The following is a 23,485-nucleotide window of genomic DNA, read 5'->3' as shown; positions in this document are numbered from 1 at the left end:
CATAACGTGCTGCTTGGGGCCTCATCCTGATTGCAGCCTTCAGGCTTTGTGATTCTTTGCATACCAGTCGCAGATGCCCAAAGGCTCCTTCCCTGTCTGCTGCCTGTGGAGGGATGCTCAGTGGCTGTACTCCCTGCTGCAAGGGGCAGTGGTTCCTCTGCCTGCAGGGACACCCAGAGCAGCAGATGTTATCATAGTTCCTATGATTTCTCTGCATTCCTCTCCTTCCTGCATACAGTGCTGTTAAAATAAGAACATTTCTCTAACTTCCTTTTGTTTTCTCCTCTTGCAGCATCTCTTCCCAGTACTCCTCTGCGATGTCCTCACACTCGGGCAGAGACGGTAAGAATGCATCTTGCTCCACATGCCCATGGCACTCAGCTTTGAGACTTCTCTTAGAACAGCTGCCAAAGTGATGCAGGGAAAGGCAGCCCCCAGTGTGCTGCTGGTCCAGGCAGTGGCAGAGGCAGGATAGCACAGGAGCTGCATGTTCTGATACCCCATAGATTTTCCCACATCCTCCTCCTGCCCATGTGGCACTGGACAGATTCTTAAGGAATTTCTCTCCCTCCCTTCCCTCTCTGCCTCTCCCTGCAGCGATTACGTCCTCGCGCCAGGTGCGCACCATCGTGGAGGAGGTTCAGGACGGGAAGGTGGTCTCATCCCGTGAGCAGGTGGCACACACCACGCGCTAATGGGACCCACAGCAGCCCCAGGCTCTGCCCAACAGAGCTGTGCGGCACACAGCCGGCTTTGCCACTCAGCTTCTCCCCTGACGGACCCTAACCACATGCAGCTGCCATTGTGCACTTTGTACACGTTTAATAAAGCTTTGTTTTTCATTCATGCAACTGCAGACTTGTCTGTCACTGGCACTCGAGCTCTCGTAGCCAAGGGGTTGGGCGCTCATGGCAGGGAAGTTCCAGAAATCCACAGCTGGGAGTGTGGGAGGGGAGGTGCGTGCCTGGAGCAGCAGGAGTCCGGGCTGCTTGTTGTGTGCTACTCAGTGCTGATGGGCGCGGGAACTGAGATGTGACCTGGTCATGTTGTTGTGAGAAAAAGGCAATGATGTTTTTGGACAAAGTGCCAAATGAGAGCGGACTGAAGCCAGCAAACACAAAGCTGTGCTCTCTGACGCTCAGTATCAGGAGGAGCTGCTCCCTCCTGCAGGCGGAACCCCAAAGAGCTCAGCAGGACCGTGACTGCCACGTGCGCTGCTCACAGACACGAGCGCAGCATCAGCTGGCAAACCTCATCCAAACATTCCTCCTGCCTCATTTGACTGCCTTAAAATCACACTGTCAGGCACCAAGACTTCACACAGGTATTTTAATGTTGCCGAGGGCTGCATTTAATACAGCCACTGCAGATTAAATGCAGGTGTAGGCCACAGGAGTGGCCAGGAACAGCCCTGCTGCCCACCCTGGCACAGCCCATCTGTGCCACCAGCCCCCAGTGCCAGACCCCCCCATCCACAGGAAGGCCCAGCCTGAGCACCTGGAGCTGCTGGGGGCTGCTGGGAGCCCACGTCAGTAGAGAATCCATCTGGTTCCCTTGGGAGGAGTGCACCAGTCATGGTTCTGATTCATCCATGTATATATGCTTGAGTAAAAAAGGCTTAAACTCAGCATAAGGCTCTGCAAACCCTGTGATCACAAAGATGAAAGCCCATGCTCAGCATACACAACTGCTGTGCTATATTGCAGCCATCTCACAGAAGGAAAATACCACCTACAGTTCATATCTGTGATACATGCACAGACTGCCACACAGAGACAGATGGACGCTGCTCAAGAGACCGTGCTCCACATTTCCTGCAGGATGCCAGAGCAGGAAAAGCAGTGACTGAATTCAGAGAGGAATTCAGATGTAAGTCCTCAGCAAACAATGGCAACGAAGCAATAAATGGAAACCAGGAATGTCTTCACAAGATATTCCATCAGCAGAGACACCGCAGGGCTCGGGCAGCAGCTCCTCCTGGGCAGCTTCAGAGACAGCTGAGTCAGCATTTAGATAAGAGAGCACCTGTAAGCAGCAGCACAAGGATTCTGCATAGGTGAAACTGTCTCTAAGCACTCTGAGACTACAGAGGGCTCCTCCGCAGGGAGATCCAGCCCTGCCTTCTCATTTTCCTCACTCATTTGAGTCTGCTTGTTCTGCAGGGCAGAGCAGCGCTTGGGGGTGACGGCGGCGCCTTTTACCTGAAATCCCCTACAATCACGGCTGAAATACTTCTCCACGTAAGCTGTAGTATTCATCATTGGCTACAGCTACGTCCGAAGTTCAAAATGGACACACAGAACCCACAACCACATGTAAGGTGTTCTGGATTTGCAGTGCCAGGATAAATCCAAGGCTAATGAACCCAGCTGGATGGCACAGTGCCCTGGAGCAGCCTGCGCCAGGCGCGTCCTTCGTGTGACGGGTCTGGGTGAGCTGGACGCCAGAGACGATGCTGAAGAGCAGCAGTGACAGGCACCACTTGGCTGCATTCATATTAACAAAATGAAAAATCAGGATGACAAAGCATTGTAATTATCTCTCCTGTTCCTCAATTCAGCACCCCTAGACTGAAAATACATTGAATATCCTTTTTCTTTTGTAGTCTCTTTGATGCGCTTCCCCCAGACTCTGCTTGGAGGAGCTCCGTGGTGCTGCCAGGATTGGGGTCAGACTGATCCCAAAATTCTCCATGCTTCTGTTTTAGAAAGGCAGTGCACCATCTGCTGTGGCTGTCCTCTCCTGGCAGTGAATAGTCATAGCCAGATGCAGTGCTTGGGAGGAAAAGGAAATATCCTTTTCTTTTTCACTTTGGATAAACATTTGCATGTTTTGTCTACCTGCTAAAGCAGCAGAATGCAAACCCTGGTGTCTCTCCCCTGGAAGGGGATGTCACGGTGCATGCTGGAGGAAGAGGAGCAGCAAAGCCATCACCACTTAAGCTCCTTATTTTCTGTGTACTCCATTTCCATGGTGTGATGCCAGGGGCCATGGTGGGACCTCCCCCCACTGCTGCCGCCCAGGGGTTCCCCCCCACCTCCCCTGGGGCAGCTGCACCACGGGCGCCTTCACCCCGGGGGGCTGAGCAGGCTCTGCAGGGCAGGCGGCACCAGCCCACAGCAATCCCCTCCAGCAGGACTCACCCCCCACGGGTAATTGCTGTTTCATTCCCCAGGCACTCTCAGGTATCGTCGCTGTTTGTGTCACTTTTGTTTGGTTGTCATCACAAGTCAGACCTGATGATTCAGGAAGTCACATTTTTGATGTAGTTTTGAAACACGCTTCTATTAACCAAAGCATCTTTCTGTTGTGGGATCGCCGGAGACAAACGCCCATGGGGAAATATTCCAGGCGCAGAACTACCAGGTCGGGAGGAGGAACAACAAACAGCTCTTCTCCAGCAGCAACATCCACAGGGCGGTATAAATAGGGAGCAGTGGGGCTGGAGGCCGGCAGCAGCTCCCGCACCGCCCGCGCAGCTCGCGCGGCTGCACCATGAGCTGCGCCCGGCGCTGCGGCACACAGGGCAGCGCGGGCAGCTGGGCAGGCACCACACAGGGCTCCTCTGCCTCCCAAGGCCGACACGCTGCCTTTGAGCTCGGGGGGTTCTCCGGTGGCAGTTTGGGCGAGGGGCTGCTCGGGCAGCAGCTGGGTGCTGGCAGCATGAGCGGGGGCAGCTTCGGAGCGACCCAGCGGGCCTGTTCCACCCTTGGGTTCAGCACGGGGGGCATGTGTGCACGTGGCATGGGAGGTTTCGGCAGGGCCGGTGAGGGGATCCTGTTTGCCAACAATGAGAAGGCGACGATGCAGAACCTCAATGACCGCCTGGCCTCCTACCTGGACAAGGTGCGGCTGCTGGAGAGTGAGAATGCCGAGCTGGAGTGCCGCATCCGGGAGTGGTACGCTAAGGTGGGCCCCAGCTGTGAGCCGCGGGACTACAGCTGCTTCCACAAGGAGATTGAAGACCTTCAGAACCAGGTAAAGCATCTCAAGAAGTGTCTCACGCTTTTACACATGGAAGGCCAATGCCTGGAGGTGCAGGAGATGGCATTTGACATGCAGTGATCAGACAGCAGCAGTTGTTCTCACAGACAGCTGACGCTCCTGTAGCCCAACATGGAGGCTCCCCACTGTAATGCCATTTAACTAATAACCCCCAAACATGAAACCATTATAAAATAACCATGTTGCAGTGCCCCGGGTGGACGATTCCTCCAGGCCTCCTGCAGCTGGCAGAACCTGCCAGCCCAAACCTCTCCCTGTGCTTCCTTTCCAGATCCTGTGTGCAGCCATGGAGACCAACAAGATCCTTCTGAATATTGATAACAGTCGGATGACAGCCGACGACTTCCGAGCCAAGTGAGCCCTGTGCTGGGCTGGGGGGCTCAGGGAGGGAAGGGGTGGGCATTGAGGTGGTGTGGGGCTGAAACTTGCCCACTCTGCTGCTGTATTAAAGCACAGTTCTCTGTGCAAGGCAATGTCCGCAGCATCACATACCTGAAGCAAGAGAACTTGGTCCTAATTTCACACTCAGCTCAAGCACTTGCAGTGCTTTGCTGGCATGTTGAGTTCCTGTTCCTGTGCCTAAGGTACGAGACCGAGTGCAGCCTGCGGCAGAATGTGGACGCAGACATCTGCAACCTGCGCCCTGTGCTGGACCAGCTGGCCAGCTGCAAGGCTGACCTGCAGCTGCAGTGTGAGGCTGTGACCGAGGAGATGTGCTGCCTCCGGGCCAACCATGAAGAGGTCAGATACCCCTCACCCTAAAGAAACTGTGGGAAGAAGGAAACTTCCCCCAGGTGGGAATATGACCGTCCTGGTGTGTGCTGTCTGCAGGAAATGAGCTGCCTGAGGAAGCAGGCGACTGGAGATGTGAATGTGGAAGTCAATGCCTGTCCTGGCCCAGACCTGAGGAAGATCCTGGAGGAGCTGCGCTGTCAGTATGAGACACTGATGGAGCGCAACCGCAAGGAGACGGAGCAGTGGTTCGCCTCCAAGGTACGGTGCGGTGTGCGGCTCTGCCCTCTGCCTGTGAGGGAGAGGGAGAAGTGAGAGATGAGCGCTGCTCCACTTCGTGTCAGTGTCTGGATGCCAGCAGTTCCACCAAGGAGAAACTCAGATTGGTTCCACGGCCCCATTGCTGCGCTCTTCTGCTGGTGGCTGAGGAGCTGCAGTGCTGCGGGGTCATGGGGCATATGGGGCCTGGGCTGGGAACACCTGGGGGCTGCAGCAGGAGCAGACGTGTGGGGCTGTGTTGTGGGGAGGGCAGGGCACACAGTGTTCCTTCTGACCTCAGGTGGAAGAGGTGAACCTGGAGGTCATCACCAGCAGCCAGGAGATAGAGTCGAGCAACAAGCAGGTCACGGAGCTGAGACGGCAGCTGCAGGGCCTGGAGATCAACGTGCAAGCCCAGCTGACCATGGTGAGTGACACACGGCTCCGTCTCAGCCCCCAGCTCCCTGCAGAGAGCTGCACAACCAGAACCGCATGGATGGGTACAATGGGACAGCTCTGCAGTGGGATCCCTCTGACAAGAAGTCATTGCTGCCTGTGACAGCTGTGTAACCCATCCACCTTTTTGCTGCTTCCATTCTCAGAAAGAAAACCTGGAGTCCTCTCTAGCTGAGACAGAATGCCGCTACAACAAATACCTCGGTGAGCTGCAGGCCCAGATCTCGTGTGTGGAGCAGCGGCTGGCGGAGCTGCGGGCGGAGATGGAGTGCCAGAACCAGGAGTACAAGAGCCTGCTGGACATCAAGTGCCGCCTGGAGCAGGAGATCCACACCTACCGCTGCCTGCTGGAGGGTGGGCAGCAGGACATCATGTATGCAGGCTGCAGGCAGGGCCGGGCACAGTGACATCCCCGGCTGTCACTTACAGGGATACAAAAACCTGAGATTTGAGTGGTGAAAGAACATAGCGGCAAAGAACCAGCAGTGTCCTGCTTCCAGCCAGGGCCGGGAAGCCAACCATGAGGAGCTGAGCACTGACCAATGTCCGACTGTGAGCTCCTTCTCTGCCCTGTACAGGGGCTCAGCCCATTGCTCCCACCCTGCCCTGCCCTGCACTGCACTGCGGGTGGCTCCTGCTGACCTGGGGAAGGTGCTTTGTGACAGCTGTCATTTAGCTGAGTCCTGCTGGCTCTGCACTGATAGACAGGATTAGGGCCGGGCAGCTAAATTCCCTGAAACAATAAATTATCTGAATGCTTTCAGCTTCACACGACAGTTTTAATTACGGTTTGGGGAAATTTAATTTGCATGCAAAGCAGCTGGCTCTTCCCTGCCTTCCACGGACTGAGATTTTGCAACACAGAGGCGCTGTGCACAGAGCTGTCTGAGCCCCCAGCGCCCACAACTGGAGGTGTTTTAATGGGGTGTCCCAAAGAGGGCTCTCCAGTCCCACATGAGCTACACAAAGCGTCAGCTCTCACTCCCAAAGCTCAGCTGCTGCGGAGTGTGAACAGCGCTGTTACAAGTGATGGAGTTACTGTTCCTGGAGGTGCTCGGGAGACTTGCAGATGTGGCACTTGGGGACATGGCTGGGCATGGTGGGGATGGGCTGGTAGTCAGATTTTGTGGCATCAGAGGTCTTTTCCAACATGAATGACTTTACGGTCCCACAGTCAGGGTGTTCTCCCAGGTGGGGCTGAGGAGCTGCAGGGGAAGCCAAGGCCAGAGCTGAGCCATTCAGCAGAGATGTAAGATTCAGCAAACGGGGGGGAAGAGGGAGGAGAAATGCGGCACAAGAGGAAGTGGGGATGTGAGAAGCATGGGGGTGCAACAAGGAAACTCCAGACAAAGCCATGCTGAGCCCTGGGCAGGATGCTGCAGATGGGAGATGTCCCTTGGAGGGCTCCCAAAGAACAAATCCCCAGAAAAAGCAAAGCAAAGTGATGGGCAGCGCTCAGCTCCATGTGCAGCACCAGTGGGATGGGAGGCACCCAATTGGACCATGCAGGGGGGACCCCAGCACCGCTCTGCCTGCTGCCCCCACCTGGGATGTGCTGGGATCCACACGCTTGTTCCTAATAAAACTGAGCCAACACTGATACAGCCCCGAACCTGAGAAACAATTTCTACAACAAATGAATTATATGAGTATTTAAGAACGGGTTGGGCAGATCGTTGTGCTCTGAAGGGATTTCTGCTGGGAGAGCAGGAGGCGACGAGGAGGAGCGATGTGGGGCGGCCGACGGGCAGCCTTCATTTGGAAAGGACTTCCAAGCGAAAGTCGAGTTTTCATTAAAGTGGGCGTGTGCCAATATAAGCTAATATAACACAATTTGCAGCGCCTTTGAGGTATTGAGAATGTGTAGCAACAGGATAAAATCAAGAAGAACAAGTTTTCCCAAATAATACTGAAGGAGTAATTTGAAAGCAAAGCTGTGCTGGACCTGACACGGCCTCCTGCCAGGGGAGGCGATTCCAAGAGAAAATGCTAAATAAGGAACCCTGAAAGCATCCAAAAAGAAAAAGAGCAGGAAGAACCAGCCGGCAGCGTGCGGGCAGATAAAAGGGAGAGACAAATTAATAGGTGGGAGAGGGGGGTTTTGAAAGTCAGATGCAGTAAACAGACGGGAAAAGAAGTGGTGGTGGTTCAGAGAGCGAGCAGAAATCAAACAATCAGACCTGCAAAGTGTGAGAGCTGGGAGTGAAGGGCTGCACTGCACACGCGCTGACACTGATTGCAGGTGTTGGAGTCGTGGGCTGTGAGCTGCTGCATGCTACAAGCTCTAATTTCCCCATAAAAGTCTGTTCATGAGGCATGCAGACAGGGGAGCCTCACCCACAGCCCTGTCACCATCCGTGGAACTTGTACTTGAGTTTATTGTGTTGTGTAACATTTGTAAGGAGTTATGTACATCAGTAACATACTACTGTAATCAAGCAGGAGATTTCTTGGCCCGCTGCACCGAATACTCCATTTACACTGCCTGCATGACCCACATCCTGGAGACGCACTGCAAGTAGTGATGCTTTAGTGCAAGTATCAAATACAGGCACACAGAGTTCTCAGGGCCATGGCTGGCCCACACTTGGGCTGCCTGCAGGGTCTGGGCTTCCAGCTGCCCCCCAGCACCACTGCTCAGCGCGGGGGATGCAGCTCTGACTCACAGCCCCACAACATCACAGTCTGCATCTGAGAGCTGGGAGTGCGAGGTCTGGAGCCAGCTTAGTATCACTTCAAAGCAGGTTTTAATAAGTGATGCCCAGTGGCTATTATGCAAATCATTACTGCTAATTACAAGTGACAAGATAGCATCGTATTCCAGTGAGGTTGCACAAACATCACTGAAGCAATGCTTATGAAAGCAAAGTTCTGTCAAATTGGACGCACCCTCCTTGTAGCTGACATGAAGAACACTATCAGTTTGATAAGCAAAGTGAGCAGAACGTGGCATGGAGTGCACAGTTGTGTGCTGGGTCCACCACGGCCCCTCTGCCCATAACACACCTTGGGAACATGGCACCACCATGTCAGTGTAACTACACCCCAGTACGAGTCCAGTGGGAGACTGGGAGGATGGGTCCAATCTTGGCTGGTAAATGTGACTCTGAAGCTCGTGGGCCCCTGAGCCAGGACGTGTGTAAACAGCCCATCAGCGCCACCAGCCAGTTTGCTCTGTGGAGTGAGACCTGCTCCTTCTGCCATTGGTGGCTGAGGACACATGGGCAAATGCTCCCATCCCACCTGTAGTGCCCCACACCTGCAATGTACCTGCTAAAACTGAGACCTGGACAGGGAAAAAAGGCGACCCGAGCTCAGAGCGCTGCTCTCTGTGGGCTGCTGCTGTTGGGCAACTTCTGAAAACCAACGCAGCAGAAGCAAAGCTCCCAGCAACCCAGACACGATGGTAATTTCTGCTGGTTCTCGTCGCCACACCCCGTCTTCATTATATTCCTCAAAATGTCTGATGAAAGCTACATTTACTCCCTATCCTCCTTTTTGCTCGTGATTTTCACTCCAATGAGTCTGGGCTGTGTGGGGAGCAGGGAGATGTGCTTCCAGGGCGAGGATGGACTCGTATTTCAGGCGCTGCAGTCGGCAGTCTGAGCTCTGAGGGACTCCAGCACTGTCCCTGAGCAAGTTCTTTCTCTGCACCCTTTGAATAATGAATATTCTAGGATGCTGCCAGCCTTAGGTAGGCGTCTTTTATCATTTTTGATCTAAACAAAGAAATAAACGAGCTCAATGGAGAGCAGAATCCTAATGTATGCTCATGAGAAGACGATCACATCTACACAACCTTGCTGGGCGTCACTGCAGTGCCACCAGCAGAGGAGGGGGAGCACATTGGTGGGGGTGTCCCCTGCCCTCGTCCCCAAGTGACGGCTGCTCTTGGGGCTGCCCGTGGGGTGTCAGGGAGGATTTATCCCAGCGGGTTCCATAACTGTGCACAGGGACATCCTTGAATGGAAGGCTGCCTGTGAGTAAGAGCGGATAGAAATTCCACGCTGCAGGGAAGAGAAGCCTCTGTCCTTCGAAGAGCAGAATATCCTCTCATTACCGCAGTCTGCTGGACAAAGCAACCTGTGCTGCTGAGCCAGTCCTCCCCGCGCTGCCCGGATCTCCTGCCCAGCCTGGGAGATTCTGTCCCAGCAGTGATGGTTGGGCTGTGCCAATGCCTTGCTGCTCTGACAAACACAGGCAGCAAATGTGGAAAGCTTTCCTTGCTCGATACAATCTTGGCTGTTGGAGATGGCAGTGACCTGCTGGATCTCATCGCAGTTGGGACAGGGAACCCCATGAATCGTCCATCACCCCATTCCTGTGAGTTCCTTCTTTATCTATGGATGGCACAAACTGAGCAATTACAGTAACAAAAGATAACTTCAGGGAGGTAACTCAGTCCTGTGTGGCACCTGGATCAAGGGGCAGGCAGGAACTTCCAGCACTTCTCAGACTACGAGCAAGTTGAGTTCCTGGGCTGTAGGTGAGGTGAGGCAGGAAATGTCGCAGTAGAGGTACCTGAGCCCTCTGCCTGTAATTGAGCTGGCAGGCATCAGCACCACCACAGCACGGCTCTGCTTGCTCCTATGGTCACCATTGTTCGTGCTTTTCAGAAGTGTAAATTCATATTAACTGCCCACTTTCATTCCTCGCAGTCTGCTGCAGCACATGATAGAAAAATGTTTGCTGGACTAAGAATAAAATAAATACAAATTAATAGAAGATAAAAGGGGCTTTGATGTTATAAATACCAATCCTGCTGCTTTGTACATAATCTAGGGCAACTTTCTTGACTTCTTGTAAGGTTTGCATCATACAAAAAGCTGATGACTCACAAAACATTATTTTACTTTTTGGAATAAGCTGCTGACATGTAAAGTATCTTCCTTGTGAACTGGGATTTCTAGAGGGAAACTGCCTATGGGTTATTTATTCCTGGCATAAACAGCGAGACTAGCCAGCCCCGTGGGAAGAAGAAACACCCCGGAGGTGGCACCCGCTTGGAAGGTATAAATAGGGATCTGCGGCAACGACCGACCTGCAGTCTGACTCCGTATCACGCTGTGCATCTTGCTTTGGGCTTTGGGTTGGATTTGCAGCTGTCCTCACAATGAGTTGTAGTATTAAGCAGACAACTGGCTCTCTCAGGGGCAGGACCAGCGGTGGCAGCTGTGTTATTGGTGGTGGTGGTGGTGGTGGAGGAGCGCGGATGTCCTCAGTCTCCTCTGGAAGATACACAACTTGTGGGATAGGTGGTAGCCGAGGCTTCTCTGGGAGAAGCTACTGCGGCGGTGTGAATTACGGAGGAGGACTGAGCAGCGGCAGCCTGGTCGGTGGGAGCTATGGAGGTGGCTTAGGAGCCACTGTCCTCGGAGGATGCTCAGGCATTGGATTCAGCGGTGGCAGTGCCCGCTTTGGCGGTGGCATTGGAGGTGGCATTGGTATCGGTCTTGGTGGAGGGGGTTTTGCTGGTGATGGCATTCTTCTTTCTGGTGACGAAAAGGTCACCATGCAGAACCTTAACGACCGCCTGGCTTCTTACCTGGACAAGGTGAGGTGCCTGGAACAAGAAAATGCTGACCTGGAGTGCAGAATCAGGGAGTGGTACGCCAAGCAGGGCCCCTTTTGTGAGCCACGGGACTACAGCTGCTATTATAAAGAAATAGAAGATCTTCAGAACCAGGTAACATCACTTCTCAGCTGCTTCCTCGCTTGTAAACTTCTCCCACGCTGTTGCTTCACAGCTTAATGCAGCTATTGAGGGTAACATTTCACTGCTGTAAAACGCTCCTCGTAAACAGACATTAAGACAACTGTCTGCAGAGAGCCCTAAAGCTCAAACGTAAAAGTCTTGAGAGTTTGGATTGTTTCCATTGCTTTTATTCATCAGATATAATTGAAAGGGAAAGCGTTATGTGCACGGAACACATTTGGATTGGCTCAGCAGTCTGAGTTAGATCTGTGCCAAGGTGTTTGAGTGGATGATTGCCAAGAGAACGACTAAATGAGACACAAATAACAAGTCGTGTGAGCTTATTCTGTCACTCATCTCACAGAATTCCAGTTAAAAACTCTTTCCTTTACTTACACATTTACTCCTTCATACAGAACTGGGAAGCATTGGACACTTAATTAGAAGTGAGAACAAAGAGAGCATTGCCAGAACACAAGTTAAAATTAAAATGTTTTTTGCAAAGCATCTATTTGGCAAAACTTCTACGATGCCAACACACAGAGAAGAAAGTGAAAGGAATCCAGGAAACAAACAGACAGAATGAGACAGACCTGTAATTAAGTCTTGGAACAAAGGCTTTATATCTCTTATCCATGAAAGTAAGATTTAGACTTAAAAGGTTGGGAGGATCGCAGCAGGCGCTGGGCAGCACCAGTAACACCTCCCTGTCTGCACCTGAACTCTGTGTTTCAGCCCTTTAATGCCTCCCCAGTGCTGTGCTGAATGTTCACACTGCGCCTGCTGTGCTCAGCCAACAGCACACAGAGCCTGGGCTTTGTTCTGCTGCACCGGGTGCCCGGCGGGATGGGGAAGAGGCTTCATGAGTGACCACTGAACTCTCTTCTTTTCCAGATTGTCTGTGCAACCATAGACAACAACAAGATCATTCTGGACATCGACAACAGCAGGATGACAGCCGATGACTTCCGAGTGAAGTGAGTGCCCCTGGTGCAGCAGCAGGTGCTGGGATGTGGCTCAGGGCTGCGGGCTGGGTGGGCTGCAGGCTGTGCAGAAGTTGCCTTCATGTCTGGGGCAACAATACAGCTCTGTGTGCAGATGGGATTGTGCAGGGCAGACCTGGGAAGGGGAACCTCAGACCACTTCCCTCAGCATCCCAGGAGGTTGGTTAGGAAATGGCTTTAAGATGGGCAGATGTGGTAGTGCAGAAAAGAGCCGATGATGGGGACAGATGCTGACTGATCTATCTGACTGATATATCTACTACTGCTGCTTTTCTTTCTCTCTCAGGTATGAGACAGAGCTGGCCCTTCGCCAGAGCGTGGAGGCCGACATCAACGGGCTGCGCCAGGTCCTGGACCAGCTGACGCTCTGCAGGTCCGACCTGGAGGCACAGCTGGAGTCGCTGCGGGAGGAGCTCTGCTGCCTGAAGAAGAACCACGAGGAGGTAGGATGGGGGGCTGCTGCTCTGCAGAGCCCTGGCACAGAACAGTCACCTACAGGACTGTGCTTTAAGTTACCCACAGATCTGCAGCATCGCTCTGCACCTCACAGCTGGGCTCACATCGAGCACCGCCCCCAGAACCCAGCTCTGCTCCTTTGTGTTGTCTAATCTGGGCTGTACTTCCAGGAAATGAACTGTCTGAGAAAGCAGTCGACTGGAGATGTGAGCGTGGAGGTCAACGCCTGCCCTGGGCCAGATCTCAGGCAGATCTTGGAGGATTTGAGATGCCAGTATGAAACACTGATAGCGCGCAACCGCAAGGAAGTTGAGGATTGGTACGAGTGCAAGGTAAGGACAGACAGCTGCTGCCAGACACACTGACGGGCACATGTCAGGGCACAGAAGCACTTCAGAAAGCAGACATGGAGACAACAAGCTGTTGTTCTGTACAGGCGCCTGAGCTCAGCACTCATTTACATGCAGTGCTCTGCAGGAGCCACAGGCCTGTCTGACCAGTTTGTTGCTGCCCATCTGGCGGCAGCAGCTGCCGCGAGCTTTGAGGTGCTGTGCTGGAACTGAAACCTTCCATGCTGGGATTAAAGAGCCCTGGTAGCCAGGAGGTCATTGTGACTTGAGAAAGAGCAACCAGCTGCAGGCAGTGGTTGACACCCAGCACACACACAGTGCCCAGCTGGGGCTGTGCTGCTACTCACTGTTGTAAGAGTTCAGCCTACACAGGTTTTCTCTGAGGGTCTTTGTGTCTTGGTGCTCTGCAGATTGAGGAGGTGAATCGGGAGGTGATCACGAGCGGTCAGGAGGTGGAGACGTGCAACAACCAGGTCACCGAGCTGAGGCGGCAGCTGCAGGCCCTGGAGATCGACCTGCAGGCTCAGCTCAGCCAGGTGGGTGCAAAGCTCACTGCTGCTGCATGGGGGCACTGCAGAACGGCTCCTCTGCACTGTGGGAGCTGCAGACAGTGCGGTGACATGAGACTGAATGCTGTTTCTTTGTGTTCATCAGAGGAATAATCTAGAATCCTCCCTGGCTGAGACGGAGTGCCAGTACAACACGCTGCTCGGGGAGCTGCAGAACCAGATCACGTGCGTGGAGCAGCAGTTGGCAGAAATCAGAGCAGAAATCGAGTGCCAGAACCAGGAGTACAAGACCTTGTTGGATGTCAAGTGCCGTTTGGAACAGGAGATTCAGACCTACCGCTGCTTGTTGGAAGGAGGACAGCAGGACCTTATGTACGTAGACCTCTGAATCCAATGGAATTGGGGGAAATATCAAGGATCTGCATTACGGGTTGGAATTATTTGGTCTCTCTGGTCCATCTCAATGCTCTGAGATGAACGTGCCGCTGTCTCCTGAGCTGCTTTACTGCGATGAGTGTTTGGTTCTGAACCTAATGTCACTCCTTGGGTCTGCAAAGCAGAGAAACCAAGGGGGTGTGGAAAGCAAACTGAGAAAAGAACACTGTAAAATGCTCTGTGACATTTCTAACCTCGATGAATGGCATAATGTGATACTTTGAGCTCTTGGTAGTGCCATGTAAAGCTCTAACATTGCCCATTTCTCTCCCCACATTCAACCCATCAGTCACGGAGGAGGAATCGGGAGCGGAGTTGGAGGAGGAGTCATTAGGACAAGCCACACCTACACTACAACCACAGCATCCCACTGCCAGCCACAAGTCCCGCCCTGCAAGACTGGGGACATACAGGGTAAGAGCTGCTCCCACACCAGGCAACTCCTTTGTGCCCAGTTTGTTCCCCTGCAGCAAGGCCAGGAGTCAGCACTTTATCCTAAGGCACCATTCACACAACCTCAGTGTGTCCTAAGATTTTCTCTCTGCCTGAATAAAAATAACGCTGTCCTTTTTCCTGCAGTGACCTGCAGGAGGATCTGTGACTGAGGAGAACCGGACCAGGAGACGACACACAGAGAAACCCAGACAAAACAAGAGCACTCGGTGCTCACTGCACGCCTCTATGCAGACAAAGTAGAACTCAGCGACGCTTTGCCATGTATCTCCCGGGGCCTCCTGGGGTCTCCTTTTCTCATTCTGCTGCTTCTGTAACGCTGCGATCTCCACAAGTCACTAGAGTTAGTCAGGATCACTAACGTACCCGCTGGTGAAAAAACTTCTCTAATAAAACTGTGCTTCTGCCTGATGCAATCAACAAAGCCGTGTCTGTGCTCTGATTCCTGCAGCCCAGCAGTGCTGAGCAGAGCAGGAGCTGAGCTCAAAGCCCAGCACAGCAGCAGCCCTGTGCCCTGTGCCCCCACCGGCACTGCCTGCAGCTCCGCACAGCCCGTGCTCTGCATCATGTGCCTGAAATAGCACCAAAAAAACCAAGTGGGAAAAGCACACGACCCCAAACCCCGCTTCACAGCCCACTGCTTGACCCAGCGCAAACACGAGCCGGGACTGAAGGCACGCAAAGGTGCTGGAGTCCAACGGCAGAGACTTTAAATTGGGTCGGATGCGTAAGAGCAAATTCCCTCCCCGGTACCCACGCCCTCGGGAGAGCCACGGCGGCCTCTGGTGGCACGGAGCCGGTACGGCACGGTACGGCACGGCACGGCACGGCACGGAGCCGGTATGGCACGGCACGGCACGGTGCGGTACGGCACGGATCCGGTATGGTACGGCACGGTACGGTACGGCACGAGGACGCGGCGCGCTGTGAGATGCTTGGACTGTATCTTCTTCATAGCAAAGAGAACGAACAGATCTGTCTGTCGGGTTCCACGGGCACAAACTGCGCTGCGCACAAACCCGCTCCGTGCGGGGCCGTGCGGGACGCGCCCGCAGCGCCGCTCAGCGCCGAGAGCCCGCAATGCTGCTGCGCCGCGGGCAGCGATGAGCCGCCGTGCAGAGCTCCCAGCTCATGCGCTATTAAATAATAAACGCCATCGAGTCCCAGAACGATCCAACGAACCTAAATCCAATTTTCTTTTTTCCAACGTCCTGATTTTACAGGAGGACGGACGGGACGGGGGCAGCGCTGCTCTCCAACAGACACACTTCAGGGACAGGTTTCCTGTTTACTATGAGGAAATACCATCGCATGGGATTATCTGCGGCTAATAAAGTTGATTGATGATCATATAATGGGAGTTAGTTTATAACATACAATTACGTGAATGAGTCGTATTCCCCAGATAGCTCGCACACAGTTTTGCTCCATCGGAACGTTGTGCAAAAGGATCTTTTCAGACAGACCCGGCCGCAGGACGGAGCCAGCCCCGCGCTGCTGCCCCCAGCTCAACCCTCCAGCGGCACCAGTGGCCGCCCCGTCCCGCCCCGCCCCGTCCCGTCCCGTCCCGTCCCGTCCCGTCCCGTCCCGTCCCGTCCCGTCCCTCCTGCCATGTGCACCCCAGGGGACGCAGCCCCCGTTCTCTTGCAGCCTTTGCTGTCACCAGACACGGCCGTGGCCCTGCAGGCTGCTTGATGGGCTGACCTCGATCCCTTCGTGCTTAAATACTTCACCACCCACTGCCGGGCAGCAGCTCAGAACAGGTTTGTCACAGGAAAGGGAAGGAACCCGCTGCAAACAGCCGTGGGGCCGCCCGCCCTCAAAGCATCTCCTCCCCTCCACCCCCTTGTGTTCCAGCAGTGCCCGGGGGCAGCCCATGCACTGCAGGGCGGTGGGTTCTTTTGCTGCCACGAAACCCTCAGCTGAGGGGATGCTGAGAGCACGTGTTCTCTCCATTAGTTATACTCGGTGACAAAAAAATGCCATGTTTGATCCTCCCCTTGCATTGCCATTCCCTCCTCCTTCCCCACGCTGAGGGGCAGAGGCAGCACAGCTTCCCATGGGCACCTTTCCAGAGGCGTCTCACACAGAAAAGACCCCAGAGTTGTTGCTCAGTGCTGCACCCAGCACAAGGAGGCTCTGCCTGAATGTCTGCAATTGATGCTCCCCCAGCTTTGCAGTGAGGGCTGGGAGGGCCCATCATGGCTCAGAAATGAAGGACCAGCAGAGGATGAAACTCCAGGTGTGTCCCCGTGTGGGTGAGGGTGTGGGAGGGGTGTTTATGAAGGATGTTTCCACAAACAGCTGCTATGAGCCACAACAACTGCATCTCCATTAGCAACAATCAACATCCTGGAGGCTTAGAGAGGAAAAAATAACAGCAGATCAATACAGGAAACTGGGTGACACATAAACAGCTCCAGTGTCTTTAAGTGACCGTAAGTAAAAGGGCTCATGGAGCTGCAGCCGCTGTTTGTGTCCTCTGTGCCCACCATGGGATCTGTGGAAGTTGGAATAACTTTCTAACACATTAAATGTTTTATTACATCCACCTTCACGTTCAATATTATCTTCTGAGTAACAGCCAAAAGAGTGGCTCTCTGTGGTGGTTCTACAAAGCACAACCTGTGATAATTCACATAAAGAGACCCCAGAGCAGCTGGGACAAACTGACACATCCAGAGTGGGAAGGAGGTGGGGAAGGACGGCACTGAGGGACGCAGAGCACTCAGTGTCACACTGCGATGCTGTGCGGGGTGAGCTGAGTGGGGTGAGTTTAATTCAGATGAGTGTCAGTGGACTAGATACTGCAAATAGCTGCCTAATTCAGAGCCACCCAGCAGAAATTACATGCTTTGTGCTAATAAACAAACGGTCACAAACACGGAGTGTGGGCTCAGCTTCCTCAACTGCCAGACATCTCCCTTCAGCAAATTACTCTTGGCACCAGGACCACAGCTTGCCAATGCACATGGAAAGAAGGTGCTCCCTTTGGAGGTGACACCCACGGCCCCACTATAAATGCAGCCCAGGCAGGGCAGGGGCCGGAGCTATGATCCCGAGCTGCTGTAACACCCACTGAGCCTCGGCTGCCGACACCATGAGCTGCTCCCAGAGCTCTTCCAGCTGCCTGCGAGGGGGCAGCGGGGGCAGCCAGCACGGCTCTGCATCAGCACACAGATACACCACGTCCAGGGCGGGCAGCTCCAGGAGCAGCTGCGGGGCGTCGAGCTTTGGGAGGATGAGGAGCAACAGCTACGGAGGGGGAATGAGCAGCGGAATGGGGGGCAGCTCCTATGCAGGGGGATGGAGTGCGGGCACCTATGGAGGGACGATGCGCTGTGGCGGCATGGGAAGTGGATTTGGAGCAGGAGGGAGCGGGTTCAGTGCTGGGTATGGAGGGAGCTTTGGCTCAGGCAGTGCTGGGTTCAGTGCTGGCAGCTTCGGTGGCGGTGGCTTTGGTGGAGAGAACATGGGAATCCTGTCCAACAATGAAAAGCTGACCATGCAGAACCTTAACGACCGCCTGGCTTCATACCTGGACAAGGTCAGAAGTCTGGAAAGAGAAAATGCTCAACTCGAACAATTGATCAGGGAGTGGTACCAGAAACAAGGTCCTACAGGAAGAAAGGACTACAGCCACTACTACAGCACAATTGAAGACCTTCAGAATCAGGTAGGATGTTCTCTGTCACAGACACTTACACATCAGGCAGACCTCTTGACAGCACGGACACTTCTGTGCTCACCAAGTGCCTCGACTCTGCCTGCCACGCACACATCCAACTAGCACCAATGAGGAGAAGCAATGCACCCTGTGCATGCACCCCACAGCACCCAGCTGGCAGTGAGTACAGACCCTCAGGGTGCTTGCAGTGGGTTTCAGAGCATAGGAAAAATGCCAGTGCTGACCTTCCAGGCTGGGCAGCGTCCAACATTTAGTTCATCCCTCGGCCCATGGGCTCACAAGGAGCCACAGCAGCAGTGACAGCCACAGGCCTCCTGCAGGGCTCCTCCTTCCCTGTTTGAATCCCCCAAATGAGGTTTTTGCAGTTCTGTTTCCATAGTGGCATCTCTTTGCACTGTAGATGGCCTTCCCAGGCCTCTCCGTGTAGGAGCTGCTGCTCTTCTCATACACTTACAGTACAGTGATCACATTTTGATGTGTCCCTCCTACAAGCCTGAGGGGTGCACAGTGAAAGCTGTCCTCATCGCATCATCTTCTCTTCTAGATTCTGACTGCAGCTGTGGAGACCAACAAAATACTTCTGAACCTGGATAACACAAGGATGACTGCAGAAGACTTCAGGACAAAGTAAGTACACATCTCCCTCTTCCAGGTCCTCACTTTCTCCTGCTTCCCTCAACCTGCTCTCAGAAGTGACAGGCCATGAAGCCCAGAGCTACTTCTGCTTCCATGACAGCACAATTGAAACAGCCTGGAAGACTTCAAATCCTTAATTACTTCTGTAACAATGCAGAAATGCTCCCTATGGCTGGGAGAACAAAGATCATTTTTCTAGAGAAAGCTTAAAATCAGTTTTATTCTTAAAGAGAAACAAGCTGTGGTTTTCTCTCACTGAAAGTCAGATGAAATGTAGATGAACACTCAAAGTTTACAGTAAGAGGAGAAGATGAAAAAGACGACAAAATACATTTTCATGTTAAAGTTTAATTGTCTGTAAATGAAGCTAGAAGGAAAAGGACCACGAGCCCAGGATCAGGGCTGAGCTGCCCACATTGCCCCTTGCAGGTATGAGACCGAGTACGGGCTGCGGCAGCATGTGGAGGCCGACATCAACACGCTGCGGCCGCTGCTGGACAGCCTGACTCTGACCAGGTCTGACCTGGAAATGCAATTTGAGTCCCTAAAAGAAGAGATGATCAGCCTCAAGAAGGACCACGAGGAGGTAAGAGACAGCTCCTTGAAATGCAAACTGTGGAGGCAAAGGAGAACACTTCCAACATTGGGAACGTGGGCAGGTTTCCGCAGTGACACCTTCCCTGCCCTCCTAACACAGCTGAGCTCCCGGCCCAGACTTCACCAGGGTCTCTCTTAGCACAGGGCCTCCCACCAAGCAACATCTGGGAAGCCAAAGCCAAGCAAATGCATTAAAATAGCCAGGACATGGAAATATCTCCATTTGTGAAGGGATCTCGAATAGTCCAGAACTCTTTCACAAAGTAATTTCACCATTTTGACTGTTTTCCTTGGGTCTGGGTTTTCTCTGCAGGACATGAAATCACTGCAGTCACAATCTGGTGGTGACGTGAATGTGGAGGTCAATGCTGCTCCGGGAGAGGATCTGCTGAAAAAACTGAATGATATGAGACAAGAATATGAACAAATTATCCAGAAAAACCGTCAAGAGGTTGAAAGTTGGTATGAGAACAAGGTAAATGACTGAGCACTGAATTCCTCAGCTCCTCCTGCAGTTGAATGCTTCCATTGTGGCCTAAAAACTCCAACAACATACATTCATTTTTCAGATGGAAGAGGTGAGCCAACAAGTCCACACGAGTGGTAAGGAACTGGAATCAAGCAACCAACAGATCTCTGCGCTGAGACGTGACTATCAGAGCCTGGAAATTGAGCTGCAGTCTGAGCTCAGCAGGGTAAGTAGAGATTGCTTCTAAGCCTGATAGGTGAGTTGCTGCAATGGCAGGAGAAGCAGCTCTCTGCAGCTATAGCAGGCATTCCATTTAGATAATAGGATGTTTGGCACATGGACACTGAAACATTTTTCTCCTCTGGGGCACAAGAATGGGCGAATCTTGCCACGTTCCCCTAAAACCTGTACTTTTCATTCTGTTCTCAGGTGGGAGCTCTGCAGTCCAACCTGGAGGACACAGAACGCCGCTACAACATGCAGCTGCAGCAGATCCAGGCCATGATTGGCCCCTTGGAGGAGGAGCTGGCCAGCATCCGCTGCGAGATGGAGAGCCAGAACCAGGACTACAAAGTGCTGCTGGGCATCAAGACCCGCCTGGAGCAGGAGATTGCTCAGTACCGGGCACTGCTGGAGGAAGGGCAGCATGGTATTAGGTATGCACATGTGGAGTAACTAATACACAGAGCAGTTAATTTGTTCTGAATTCTCTAGAACACGTTTCACACAGCAGTGCTGTCCCAGTCATACAAGGATCTCAGAGGGTGGCCCTGATGAAGTTGGTAGGATGTCACACATCAGTCACGTTGCTATGAATCTCACCATTCATGCCCTGTTCTCCTTACAGCATCTCACAGGGAGGAGCTGGTGGTGGATCTTCTGGAGGACACGGACACGGAGGAACAAGTGGGTCTTCAACACGAGGTGGAAGCGGAGGAGGAAGCAGCTGGTGCTCGGGTGGAGGATCTGGTGGAAAATCTGGAGGCGGAGGAGGAGGCAGCAGAGGAGGAGGAGGTGGAGGCTGTGGAAAAGCTTCAGGCGGAGGAGGGAGCAGTGCTGGGGGAGAGGGGGGCAAAAGCTGCCTCTCCCGCTCATCATCCTCCCACTCCCAGTCTGGCAGCTCCTGTGAAAGCCCAGGTAAGAACTGAAGAAAGGAGTGCATCCTGTATCCCTCCATTAACTCTTCTCTCTGAGCAGCAGCAAAGGACGTGACGACATCCTTCCTTATTTGGGAATCTGGAGATGTTTTTGATATATTTTTTTGTTCAAATTCATGTTTTAAGTCCATTTATTTCTTACACAATCACATATCCAAATGGTTTCATTTATCAGAGAAGGTGTAGAAGTAGAAAATAAGGGAGGAAAAGGGAAAATAATGCCCAATTGAAAGCAAGGAGCCAGAGAAGTCAGTAGCATCCTGAAGCCAGACATTAGAAACTTAATTGCTATTAAGGGAGAAACACGATGAAAGCTGAGTGGAATTGTTGGAACACTCGTGACATTTAAAATGTAAAGAGTGTCAGCTGCAAATTCCTAAAGCAGCAAAAGATGGAGAGTGACCAAAAGGTCTCCTCCGTGTCTGACTTCATGGCTGTGGTTCCAGGAGATGCTGAAAACTTGAAGCTCTGCCTGGAAGGGAATAAAACATTGGAGAGAGGAGCAACAATGGAGGAAGTGTCTGAAGCCATAAAAACTTTGAGATCTCGTAAGGCTTCAGGACCTGACAGCATCTCAAATGCCTAAAAATGCCGAAAATGAACAGAAGGTCAGCACTTGTAGACAGCTTCCATCAGACATTCTACTTGACCTGCAGCAGTTCTCCATGTGATAATGTTTGGCAGGCAAGAGCAGGCTCACTCAGGCGACATCTCTTCAAAGAAATTCTTGCTTCCCTTTGTCTTTCCGCAGGGAGTTTCAGGAGGTCTGAGTACTGACGGGTTCGGCTCCTGGGGGCTTCAGCCACAGCGCAATGAGAGGAGCATCCCTGTTCCATCCCAGCTGCAACTCAGGGCTCTGCCCAGCTGCCTCTCCACCTGAATTTCTGTGCTGAATCAGTGATAACTGTGTTAATCTCTACCGTGATTGGTACTTCTGTGGGAAAAAGACTACTCTCATTAATAAATCTTTACTTCTCTCTGATGCAACCAGATAGCTGCATCTGGCAGCAGCCTCCTTTAGCATTCATTCTTGCATGAATTGGTCACAAATGTCACACCCTGCCTGTGGAATACACAATAACAGCTCAATTAGGTTACTCAAAAGACCCCAGAGCTCTCAGCAGCACATTCACCACTTCAGAGAACTGCCAAAGTCCCGCGAGGTGCTGCCAGCCGAGCTGCAATGCTCACATTGCCATGGCACAGAGTGGTGGGAGGGGGGGCTGTCCCCTATGGGCTCTGGAGAAGCCCTGCTAGAGATGGAGAGAGACCCAAACTGCACCCACAGCGTCCCACAAAAGAAGGAACTGAGGCTAGTTGTACTGATCACAGCCACGCAGCCGTGCAATATTGGCCTCATTGATGTATTTCCTCTTTGGGGCATCTCCAGTGCATGAGGATGAACAGATACACACTTGGCAGAGAGGGCAGACAAACTGCCCCTACCTGCAATCTTTGACAAAACCCAGAGTGCCCAGGGAGGCTGTAAGAACAGGCCGCCCAAGATAAACAATATGCAGATGGTTGTTAAGGGCTGCTCACAGGGCACACAGTGGGGGCACTGCTGGCAGTGGTGGGGACACAAGCAAACCTTTCCTCCTTGCTTTAATTACAGACCCATATCCACCTCCTATGTCCTGGCTGGGCCCAAAAGGGCCGGGGGCTCCCTCAGCCTGCACCCAGTGTGTGCCCTGCACAGTGCTCCTTTTTTTTGCTGGGGATAATGGAAGTGTGGGGACTGTGCCAGCAGAACTTCCCTGTGCTCAATGAGTGAAACAACAGCACACGGAGTGTGCTCGAAAATAACCCAGAGGACTCTCAGCACGTTCGTTGCCCCCTTCATTTCTCCACTCAACACAAACCAAAGGCAGCAGTCTGGGTTCTCACCAGCCTCGCATTGCCCTCCTGGTTTGGCCCAAGTCAGGGCTGTCACGAGCTCCACTTTCTCACTCTGAGGGCGGCATCGGCCCCTGGAGGAGGTTGAGAAACGCTGATCCAGTGGGAGGCCGTGGGAACGGGACTCGGAGTGCCCGAGTTGTAGGCACGAACGTGTGGGTGATTCATGGCAATGCCTCACGCCGGGAGCTCGGCCAACGGGATCCGACTTTAAGGACATAAAATTCCTCTGACCAGCCTCTGTGGGCACCCCAGGAACCGGCCAACCTTCACAGAGAGCGACCGGACAGAGAAGCAGCTATTGACAACCCTGAGCTCATGTGCTAAAAGGCAATGCTGATCCCCAGCTTCATCTGACTGCAAAATCACCCACGTCCCTTTAAATCATGGCAGCACCACGTCTGGGACGAACTGAAACTGCAGTGGGGAAGGAAGTTACGGGTTAAGAATTCTTCCATTATTTGTTTTAATACAAGATCTGCATTTACAGCACCACTACAGCAATGTGCACTTAGAGAGCAGCCTTGTGACAACAACAACAGTGACAAATCGGTGTGTGAAGGAACAGAGCCCCAGAACCAAACTGCAAAGCTGGAGGAAAATGGAACTGCTGCAGCTCGGGGTGTGCTCAGAGCGGGGCCTGAGCGGGACTGATGGGAGGGAGGACGGCCCTGCAGGTTTTATGTGCA

The 23,485-nt window shown here is 53.0% G+C and overlaps 4 protein-coding genes across 5 annotated transcripts in view; all 4 read left to right on the top strand.

Annotated features, from left to right (window-relative positions):
- The window catches only part of LOC107325273 (keratin, type I cytoskeletal 14-like), a 10,301-nt gene extending 9,450 nt beyond the window's left edge, over positions 1–851 (top strand). Inside the window, 2 exon segments of the mRNA XM_015885961.2 lie at positions 293–342; positions 598–851. Coding sequence (XP_015741447.1) covers positions 293–342; positions 598–695 — 148 coding nt within the window. The 3' untranslated portion in view covers positions 696–851.
- Positions 852–3,495: 2,644 nt separating this feature from the next.
- On the top strand, positions 3,496–6,132 carry LOC107325272 (keratin, type I cytoskeletal 19-like). The gene is made up of 6 exons (XM_015885960.2): positions 3,496–3,978; positions 4,277–4,359; positions 4,590–4,746; positions 4,837–4,998; positions 5,297–5,422; positions 5,598–6,132. The coding sequence occupies exons 1-6, from the start codon at positions 3,496–3,498 to the stop codon at positions 5,856–5,858; spliced, it is 1,272 nt and encodes a 423-aa protein (XP_015741446.1). The 3' UTR covers positions 5,859–6,132.
- Positions 6,133–10,493: 4,361 nt separating this feature from the next.
- LOC107325236 (keratin, type I cytoskeletal 19-like) lies at positions 10,494–14,773 on the top strand. The gene is made up of 8 exons (XM_015885894.2): positions 10,494–11,137; positions 12,041–12,123; positions 12,437–12,593; positions 12,777–12,938; positions 13,367–13,492; positions 13,611–13,837; positions 14,190–14,314; positions 14,480–14,773. The coding sequence occupies exons 1-8, from the start codon at positions 10,565–10,567 to the stop codon at positions 14,503–14,505; spliced, it is 1,479 nt and encodes a 492-aa protein (XP_015741380.1). The 5' UTR covers positions 10,494–10,564; the 3' UTR covers positions 14,506–14,773.
- A 2,465-nt stretch (positions 14,774–17,238) lies between these two features.
- On the top strand, positions 17,239–22,066 carry LOC107325234 (keratin, type I cytoskeletal 9-like). 2 transcript variants are annotated; one of them, XM_015885892.2, is made up of 8 exons: positions 17,239–18,029; positions 18,586–18,668; positions 19,107–19,263; positions 19,588–19,749; positions 19,844–19,969; positions 20,173–20,399; positions 20,591–20,880; positions 21,652–22,066. In XM_015885892.2, exons 1-8 carry the CDS (start codon positions 17,454–17,456, stop codon positions 21,675–21,677), a joined length of 1,647 nt encoding a protein of 548 aa, XP_015741378.1. In that variant the 5' UTR covers positions 17,239–17,453; the 3' UTR covers positions 21,678–22,066. The 2 variants fall into 2 exon arrangements, with proteins under 2 accessions (XP_015741378.1, XP_032296782.1); XM_032440891.1 differs by lacking the exon at positions 21,652–22,066 and adding an exon at positions 21,347–21,642.
- The last annotated feature ends 1,419 nt before the right edge of the window (positions 22,067–23,485 follow it).

The sequence above is a fragment of the Coturnix japonica genome, chromosome 27, assembly GCF_001577835.2.
Source record: "Coturnix japonica isolate 7356 chromosome 27, Coturnix japonica 2.1, whole genome shotgun sequence".
Lineage (NCBI taxonomy): Eukaryota > Metazoa > Chordata > Aves > Galliformes > Phasianidae > Coturnix > Coturnix japonica.
This window is presented reverse-complemented; position numbering and strand designations above follow the sequence as displayed.

Coding starts and splice junctions, on each gene's coding strand:
- LOC107325272 (XM_015885960.2), top strand. CDS start 3,496: ATGAGCTGCGCCCGGCGCTGCGGCACACAGGGCAGCGCGGGCAGCTGG. Junction 4,747..4,836: donor TCCGGGCCAACCATGAAGAG/GTCAGATACCCC, acceptor TGCTGTCTGCAG/GAAATGAGCTGCCTGAGGAA. Junction 5,423..5,597: donor TGCAAGCCCAGCTGACCATG/GTGAGTGACACA, acceptor TTCCATTCTCAG/AAAGAAAACCTGGAGTCCTC.
- LOC107325236 (XM_015885894.2), top strand. CDS start 10,565: ATGAGTTGTAGTATTAAGCAGACAACTGGCTCTCTCAGGGGCAGGACC. Junction 11,138..12,040: donor TAGAAGATCTTCAGAACCAG/GTAACATCACTT, acceptor CTTCTTTTCCAG/ATTGTCTGTGCAACCATAGA. Junction 13,493..13,610: donor TGCAGGCTCAGCTCAGCCAG/GTGGGTGCAAAG, acceptor TGTGTTCATCAG/AGGAATAATCTAGAATCCTC.
- LOC107325234 (XM_032440891.1), top strand. CDS start 17,454: ATGAGCTGCTCCCAGAGCTCTTCCAGCTGCCTGCGAGGGGGCAGCGGG. Junction 19,264..19,587: donor TCAAGAAGGACCACGAGGAG/GTAAGAGACAGC, acceptor TTTTCTCTGCAG/GACATGAAATCACTGCAGTC. Junction 20,400..20,590: donor GAAGGGCAGCATGGTATTAG/GTATGCACATGT, acceptor TTCTCCTTACAG/CATCTCACAGGGAGGAGCTG.